At 29.9% G+C, this 9,781-nt stretch overlaps 1 protein-coding gene across 1 annotated transcript in view; it reads right to left on the reverse strand.

The window, feature by feature from the left end:
* Positions 1 to 5,749: 5,749 nt before the first annotated feature.
* LOC105131861 (ABC transporter G family member 15-like) overlaps positions 5,750 to 9,781 on the reverse strand; it is a 4,387-nt gene continuing 355 nt past the window's right edge. The window contains exons 2-8 of the mRNA XM_011035045.1: positions 8,757 to 8,836; positions 7,816 to 8,277; positions 7,605 to 7,727; positions 7,376 to 7,510; positions 6,642 to 7,196; positions 6,437 to 6,544; positions 5,750 to 6,187 (exon numbers count right to left, since the gene is read on the reverse strand). Coding sequence (XP_011033347.1) covers positions 5,831 to 6,187; positions 6,437 to 6,544; positions 6,642 to 7,196; positions 7,376 to 7,510; positions 7,605 to 7,727; positions 7,816 to 8,277; positions 8,757 to 8,836 — 1,820 coding nt within the window. The 3' untranslated portion in view covers positions 5,750 to 5,830. The remainder of the gene's footprint in view (positions 6,188 to 6,436; positions 6,545 to 6,641; positions 7,197 to 7,375; positions 7,511 to 7,604; positions 7,728 to 7,815; positions 8,278 to 8,756; positions 8,837 to 9,781) is intronic.

Consider the following 9,781-nt stretch of genomic DNA (forward strand, 5'->3'; position numbering starts at 1 on the left):
AGCAAGTCGGCCAATAAAAGTTAACCTTGCACCAACATTCCGCACACCACATTTGAAAATAAGTTGTGATTATAGGCAATATTATCAATGCCAGAATGATAATTTCTCACCATGGATGAGTGCCATGTTTTAGTTTTCGACTAGATGGGAACCACCCAATGGCTCAAACTGAATTTCTTTTTAATGTTAAAAAATAATATTAAAACAATGCTAATAAGTTTCGAAAAACTAAAACAATTATAACTTTGAATGACCGGTCTAAATTACCATGACCTCAAAAAGCAAATTCCAATTTTTTTTTTTATAAAATTCAATTATAAAATAATTCAAAGCAAAAATAATTAGCATATCAAATATGTGATTCGAATTATGAAGTCGGAATTATGTTATAAAAAAAAATGATAATGTTTAATTTCTAATAATCCAAATATAAAATGACAAAATAAAAAAAATTAATTAACAAAAAAACTTTAATTTTTTTTTAAAAACCAGCAAAGTTGGGTAAGTCAGTCAAACCCTATGAGTCGGGTAAGTCAACTAAACTATGTGAGTTGAATAATGAAAAAGAGATAAATTAATAAAAAACAAAATGAAAAAAATTATGAACCTCAATTGTCAAACAAACTATACATTGAAGAGCAAAATAAAAAAAATATTCAATCTTAGAAAAATGACCCAAAAAAAGATCTAAATCAACCTAAGCTAACCAGCTCGACTTGCAACTTAAGTTATGAGACTAAAATAATTACATAAAAAAGAAAAGTAAAGAAAATTATAAAGTCTAATTTTCAAAATATTCTATATTAAAAGATAAAATTGAAAAAGAAAATTAGTGTAGTAAAAGGATCTAAAAACATAACAATATCAACTTAAATTAACCTTTCAAACTCATAATCGAGTCATAAAACTGAGATTATTCATTAAAAAAAACCATCAAAGTAAATTCTTAATCAATTTAATATTAAAAAATAAAATAAAAAAAATAAAAAAATTCAAAGTAAAAATAAAAACAAAAAAATAAAAATTATATTTTACATAAAAAAATAATAGGATATTTTTTAATTTTGGATAAGCTAGTACAAATACCAATGAGAGGAGAGAAAAAAAAAGAAAGAGAGAAAAACAATGTTTTCAAATCCTCACTGCCGCCTCTACACCTACACGTGCCACCTCTCCCACACCACCTCGCTTCTAACACTCTTGAGAGAGCCATCTTTTGATTGCTGGAGGAAGTCATATACGTTGCTAGAATGTAAAGGGCTTTCATCCATATACTGGTTGAAATCCCTGTTTTTTTATAAAAGTAACAATATTGTTTTGTTTATAACATTAGTTGAAAGCCTATTTATAAGAAATTTTCATAGTTTATACAAGTTACAATTAATCTAGTTATCATAAAAAACTATAAACTAAACAAGGATTACTAGTAACTCCTAAACAAAGTTAACAAACTTAAAAAAATTATACTCAATATATCTTAACATAGACCAAACTTAAGCTCTAGAGTATAAAAAAACAAAAAACAAAAAGAGAAAAGGACCCAAGAAATTTCTAAATCTATTTTCATCCATCCAAGAAACCTATTTACAAGACTCCAAGATCAAAACATTAATTATTCATAATTCATAAATATTTATTAATTATAAAGAGTGTTTATATCATAAAAAATCTTCATGGAATGTTCATGGTTCATAAATTAATCATAAATATATTTATTTTTTTCACATAATTAATGTATTGCTTTATATACTAAGACAATTTAAATACTAAAATAAATTACTAATTAAATAGAACTTAATAAAAAAAATATTTTTCATTAACCAAAATTATGTTCAAATTCATAAGCACACAAGTCCACTATCCAATGTAAAAAGTTATTTTAAATTTAAAACTTTTGCTATTTAAAAGTTTATTAAGAATAATTTTTCATTTATTTTTAATTTATGTATATAAAAAAACATTAATATTTCATATTTTCTAAAAGTTTATTAAGAATAATTTTTCATTTATTTTTAATTTATTTATATAAAAAATATTAATATTCCATATTGAAGTCATGTTGGATTACAAAGTCTCGACGGGATTTCAACCTCAAATATGAGTTGCTTACTGTTAATTTAGACCTAAAAAAAAGTCCATTGCGTGTTTTAATAAAATCAATTCTAACAAATTGTTCATGTGTTTGGGATCTCAGTGAATGGTAGGGTAGAACTAACATATTCTTAACAATAAATTCCAAAGAAATAGAGGTACATATTCATTACCATCAACAATGTTCTTGTTCATCGAAAACATTGCCCGTGGAGAAGCAGGGTTAAAAACTGGTAATATCTAATGTTTAAATTAATGTTGGTTTATATAATTATTTTCTAGTTAGAATTACCATTGCTATTCCAAAATGATCTATCTTTCAATATTAGTCACATCCGGAGAGTGCTGCCCTTACTCTTAAATAACAGGAATATTTTAAAGTCCATTGGCCTCGGGGCAGGAGCTGCGGTGGCCATCCCAACAATTTCAAGAACTTTTTAATTAAAAAATAAATTATTGACTAAAAAAGTTGACCATCCCAACAATTTCAAACATTAGATTAGATGGGCTATGAATTAATTTTAAATAATTATATAAAGTCAAAAACTTGTAAGACCAAATATTGTCAACATAATTTTTTTTTTTTTTAAAAAAGAGTTATCCCACACAACAAGCAAGCTATCGAAGGAGATGGGAAATGATAGGGAAAAAAAAAACATATACATGTAATACCTGAGATCTTCCTTAATTCCCCATTAAACTACTACTAAAATGATGATATACTAACATAAGAGTAGATTAATTTAAAACTAACATCCAACGAAATGAGATTCTTCAATTTTTAAAGCAAATGATTTAAGATTCCTTTCTTTTACCATGGAATTGTAACTTCATATATTAAAATTAATTTTATCTTGTAATTAATTAAGTCTTCACAAATACAATAATGCATTTTTGAGAAACTATTTTCTCGCTGCCTTTTCAAACTTAAACTTTAAATAACAACATGGAACCATACTTAAAGAAATATAAATGAAAGGTTTTGATGACGGTAAAGAAATATAAAGAAATAATTAAGATTTTAAAATATTTTAATATCAGCACGTTAAATAATTTAAAAATATAAAAAAATAAAAATTTATAATAAAAAATAAAATAAAATTTTTTTTTTTAAATTTTTTTAAAATATAAAAACAAAGAGGATTGAAAATTGTTTCTCAATTGAGCTTAAAGAAAAGGGCTCAGTTGGGTCTGCTTGGAGGAGGGCTTGGCTATGGTTTTTTATAGGAGTGCTTGGCTACCCCTAACATTTCGCCCCCCCTCTCTAAGCCTCGGTTCGGCCTTTTCCCCTTGCTTCTTCTATCTTCCTCCTGTTTTACCTCCCCTCTTGACCTCTGTTGGTCAGGGGAAGGTTCAGTTGGGCAGTTTGCCCTAGGTTGGGCCTACCTCCCTTTAATTCTTGCACCATCCCTTACCTCGTTGCTTATGCGAATATTCACGTACTTAGTTTTCATATGATGTTTTTTCTTTTCTTTTCTTTTCATTCATTCATTTTGGTAATAATGGGAGATACTGTTCTTTTGGAAGCAATTAGATGCATCCATTAGTAGCATAGAATGGGAACTCCTCAACTTCACCTGTGGATTGATTTGAAAAAAATTCATTTTTCATTTGGGACATCCAATAAAGCTTTCTTGATTTTAAAAATTTGATTAGACCTTTGATTATTATTATTTTTTTAATTTCCTTACCCATTCCGTTTTATTCCGTTTCATGTGGTTGATTTTTTATTTATTTATTCTTTAAAATTTAATTTGTTTAGAATTGAATTTTATAGTTTTTTATATATATTTCTTCTAGTTTAATAATCTAAATTACGAATCTGAAAAATTAATGTAATTTAATATTTTTTTTTATATTTTTTTTAAATTTTATTATTCAAATTTTTTTAAAAAAATAAAATGACTTTGTAATTTTATTAAATTTATTTTTTATTAGATTATTATAATCTTATAATATATACTAGAAGTTTTTATGTTAACTTGCCCCATATTATCCATGTCTATTATATTATCCAAGTCTATTATATTTTCCTAAATTGACTCAGGCTCCCCCCTCTATTCAACTTCTTTGTACTTTCAAGAGTTTTTTTTTTAAACAATTATGATTGTTATTAAAAAAACCCATAAGCTTTATAGGTTAACCTTGTTTAGTATACAGGTTACATGAATATAAATATCACGATATCTCAAGATTACTTGGACTAGTTTTATCTTTTGTATTTTAATTTCGTGATTCTAATGTTTTTTTCTAGACAATCATGATCTTTTTTTAGAAGAATAATTTTTATCAATTTACTATTGTTATCTATTTTTTTATTAAATTAAAATAAATTCAACCTCTTAAATTCGATCATGACTATGTAGCTGAAGCAGTTAGTTTTTTCTCTCTTTAAAATAGGCTCATGACACGTGGACATTATTTTTTACAAATTCATGGCATAGCATAGCCCACGTCCAGTAATTATCTTAAATAGAAGGGTTCGTGCATTTTCAATTTGTCGATTTAGGTCCTTGTGGCTTAGGAAAACCATGCATGTTTTTTTAGCTTGTTAAGTAAAAAGATATGCTTCCTTTTTTGACTACGTGGATTCTAGCTAATATCTAAAAAAAATTATTAATTTTTTTTAATATATTTAAACTAATACGAAGGATACATCTTTAAAATATTTTTTTTTTAAAAAAAATTCATAATTAAGATACAAGATAACTTAAGGATACAACATAAAACAAAAGACACAAAAGCTTTAAGTCATTTAAAGATGTTAATGAATCTAATTGAACAGGATTAAAGATGAAAATTCAACTATGAAAATATCATGTTTAGAACACTAAAAATAGCGTTAACTCTTCAAGTTTGAGTATTTTAGATAGTATTTAGCTATGCGGCTGCAGCTGCGTTTCAATGAAAATGTAGTTGGCAATCGTTTGGTAATGAAAAAAAAAGTTATTGTTTATAGATCCTACATGTTTTTTATATTTAGAATGTAGCTAATAAAAAGCAACAAATTCATACTTTTCATGCAAATTGCATTATTTACTAAACAGTATAATTAACATGAACAATGCAATTTATTTGCACTGTCTTGCACTGTTTACTTTTTTATTTAGTGTGTTAGATTTTTTAATATTTTTTAAAAAATCATTAGTTTAAAGTGAATTAAATTTACTCGCACTGTGATGTGAATAATATTTTTTTTTTCAAAAAACTAGTATAAAGTGAATTAAATTTACTTGTACTATAATATCAATTTTATACTTCATAATATTTTATCTATGCTAAAAAATTTATGAAAACTGTAGTTCTCATCAGATGAATTTTATACATAATGAAATTATAAATAGTTTAATGGAATGATAAAAAATATTTTATATAAAATATTTTTTATTTCATGATGTAATAGAAATAATTAATTCTATAATATTTAAATTTAAAACCACCAATATTAATATATATTTTTAAAATTATTTTATAACCTCAATTTCAAAAGTATTCTTAACCAAACACATTAAATTCCTTTTTTTTTTCAACCTCAATTTTAACTGTAATTTTAACCAAATATCTATTTTTTCAAATCAACATCAATTAAAAATACTTTTTATAAAATAATTTTTTTCAAACCACAACTATAATAACTACTGCAATACCAAACATAGCTTTAATAATTCAGTTGAGCTAGCTTCAGCAAGTGCCACTAGTAAACACAACTAAAATAAAATCTTGAAGACATGTATACAAGCTAAGACAAAGGAGATGCAAGACCCTCTTGAGCAGATAATGGATGGAGAGGTTGGTTTCTCCTTGAGGAGCCATATTTTTCCTTCCTGAACGAAGGTCTCAAGGCAAGGGCTTTCAAAGTTCTTTTCGCACAAAACCTTCTCAGCAGCAACACTAATCTCTGTTTGTATTTTAGTATTGATAAAAATAATAGTTTGTGACAAAGCAACAACAGCAAGAGAGCAGCCAAATCCCACCACTTCGAATAGTTCACACGAACACCAAAAAAATCATGAAGGATTTGCTTGCCTTGGATTTTAGGCTCTCCTTGAACGAAAGGTTCGAACTCAAGTCCAAGCATGTCATTTTTGTATTGACCCTGTTCTCAAGTGGCATGATAAATTTATTACATATCAATAGCTTGGCGATGCAAATCAATGCACACAGCAGAACGTGCGAGATTTAACGTGCGAGATTATCGGAAACTTCTATGCAAGTCTATGGGTTAGAAGGTTGCAAAGGGAAGAATTGACATGCAAAATTGCTTTTTAAGTGAGGCAATACCAATGTGAGCAGTGTTGAAGTTCATAGCTAGATAGACTTGGAAACAGAACTGGAAAGACTTTACCTGAACAGCCCATGAAGTGAAACTGATATAGGCCATTGGGTAGCGCCAAAAGAACTTGGGAAGATCAGACAGTGGCCTATAGAGTCCAGATGCCAACGACAAAAGCATCTACGTTGGCAGATAAATCATATAATCTATAAGCTTCTTTTAGAGCTAGCATAAAAATAATGAGAATTGAGATACGGTGGCTAGGAATTTTGCTTACAACTGCAAAAGCTGAAACTCCTATACCCATCAGAAAGTTCGGGACGAGCAGCGCAACAATCATTGCCACACTTTCCATAATGGCAAAGCAGAAGAAGAGATTCATACAGAGATAGCAATAGTGGGAAAATCCCAGATGAAATTTCACCATGTAAAATACAATTGTACCAGAAGAAAGAGACATTATCACTAAGAAAATGAATGATGCGAAGAAGTTAGAAAGCATAAACACAGCCTCTCCATAGTGCCCGTTGAGTAATTCATGGTACGCTACCTTCCATTCTTCTAAAAAAGAGGGTAACCCTCCAACAGACAAGCAAATCAAGAAGTCATAGACGTATGCGTAGCATTTTGCTCTTGTGACGAATGCCGAGTTTGACAAGCCAATATCAAAGTACATAATTCCAGCACCTAGTGATATTAGAATATAGAATAAGGTCCGTACCCAAAAATACCCCAAGTCTCTAATCATATTCACGAAAGAACGAATACTCAGTGTGTAGAGCTGCTTCCACCAATTATTTCTGCTCTCAATCAATCCACTCATAAGCTCTTCCTACAATCAGCTAATTTTTTATTAGTCAAAGGGGTTACATTTCTTGATTCTATGGAAGAGTGGTGTTCTTTTGAAGGTTTATTTAGCGACAAGTCGCAAGACTCGTAACAGCTCGTGCTGAAGAAGTTTACTGCAGCCAAAGATTGTAAGATAAGATTATCAAGAATTAAACTACTTACATTAATGAGTGCAATTTGTCGGATTTTTTTTCTTGTGTGTATGGAATACTCAGAACTCCTGTATTTTTCAATAAGCTTTGCTTTGATGTCTTCTGTAGTATAACTTGTTTCGAAATTTGATGGCACTGAGATTGCCTACATTATTACACAAGGATGAATTACCAACAAGATAGGCTGGTAAGGAAGCAGAACAAGTTGTTTACAGAAGTAAGCATGCATGACTACTTACAGAATCTCTCAGCGATCGCAGCAGAGTTGAGGCCATCTTGTCAAAGTCTGAATTTATACATCGAAGGAAGTGATCTGAAGGATTTCTTCTTGTCGGACAAGGAAATCCTGCTTCAGCAAAGAACTGCATGATGACCAGATTATAAAGTTAGCACTCAATCACTCATTTTAACAGTTTCTGCCATTTCTATCTATTATCAAATCCTACTTACCTTAACAGCTAGCTTTGCTTCTCCAAAATAGATAGTCTCTCCACTTGAGAGGAGGCACAAGTCATCAAACATATCAAAGATATAACTACTTGGTTGGTGAATAGAGCAAACAACTATTCTTCCATCAAGAGCAATATTCTTTAGAGCTTGAATGACAAATAATGCTGAAGCACTATCTAGTCCACTGGTGGGTTCATCAAGAAACAAGACATAAGGCTGTGTTAATATTTCAAGACTAATGCTTAGCCGCCTCTTTTCGCCACCGCTTAAGCCTCTCAAATGCCAGTTCCCAACCTTATTGTCAGCACAATCCTGAAGTCCCATCTTCATGATTGTGTCTTCTATTACAGAATTGATTTCATCTTTGGTCATTGCACTAGGTAGCCTCAAATGAGCAGAGTACGTGAGAGTTTCCTTGACAGTAAGGGTTCCGAAGAGGAAATCTTCTTGAGTAGTATAAGACTGCAAGTTTAGTTCGATCGTAAACGAAGAAAAAATATAAAGCTTAATTTTTTGGTGACAATCAAGAAATATGGGGGGAAATGTATTGAAAATGAGGACAAATTTGAACTACCAAAACGAACAAGGGCTTTTATGAATTTTCTATGTAAAAAGCAAGGCTGCCAAATGGCCCCTTCTCTAATGAAAATTTGCCCTTGTGCTCAATGTTTATGCTAATTCTCTAATGAAAACAGTGCTTTTAACCCTGTAAAGATTGTTTATTTTGCCAAAAAAGAACATAAATATAGAAAATTCAGATTTTCAATCTAGCCACATGTTTCAAAAGGGTCAAAGATTGGATTCCTCTCTTTTCTTGCACTGCCTATTTCGTATATTTTCCTCTTTGTACTCTATATATTCTCCAGTCACTTATATACAGCATGTCATTCTATTTAAATAATTTTTTTTCCATAATTGATGATTCACATAATAATGCTTACAATACTTCCGTTGCCGATCTTTCTCTGCTTCCCATTCAACAAAACATTGCCTGACATTATTACATTTGAAGACAGCCTCCCTGTGTTGAGGATCAAGGAAATCAAAGGTCATTTCCTCTCGTGTATTCAGCTATTAAAATAACAACAACAAAAAATAAAAAAGAAAAATACGCATATAATTAAATTTAAAACTTCTCATATCTTCTCAATAAAAAAAGAAAATAGTTAATATAATCTTAGGATAATTTGCAATTAGTTTATAGTTATATTATTTTTCATGCGGTTTTTTGTCGTTGAAATTTGAAATATTAGTACCTTAGAACTCGTTTTATACACTTGGCTTGAGAGGGCAATAAAGAAATATAAAAAACACTTGATAAAGCTGCTATAACCTACCACTTGGCTTGAGAGGGCAATAAAGAAATTAAAAAAAAACTTGATAAAGCTGCTATAACCCACCCCCTGCCAACAGAGTTAGGCAAAAAATTTATAATAGAGGGGTCAAACAGAATTTTTTTTTTTTTAATCTCCTAGACCTATTTGTCTCTTCTGCTAAACCAGGGTAAGAAGATACAATTGAATTAGACCGAAGTAGCTGGGGATTGACCGGGGCAAACAATTTTTTTTTTTTTTTTTATCTCCTGGACCTATTTGTCTCTTCTGTAAGAAGATGAACAGAAGCAGCTGGGGATGGAGCTCAGATGGTAGAGCGCTCGCTTAGCATGCGAGGTCCGGGTATCGACACCCCGCATCTGAATTCTCTACCTTAGTACCTTTTACTTCTTCGCTTAGCATGCGAGGTCCGGGTATCGATACCCCGCATCTGAACTTTCTACCTTTTACTTTTGCTTGATCATGAAAAGCATAAGCTCGTAATTTGTTAGTATATCTTTGCAAAAAGATACATAATTTGAAAACATGCTATATAGATCAATCATTAATTGATCTATTATAACTTAAGGAGGATTTTACAAAGCAATTAAACTTAATGAGAAGCAAGCAAGCATGCATGCGCTGGGGAGGGG

This window comes from Populus euphratica, unplaced genomic scaffold (assembly GCF_000495115.2).
Source record: "Populus euphratica unplaced genomic scaffold, PopEup_1.0 scaffold101.1, whole genome shotgun sequence".
Taxonomy (NCBI): Eukaryota; Viridiplantae; Streptophyta; class Magnoliopsida; order Malpighiales; family Salicaceae; genus Populus; species Populus euphratica.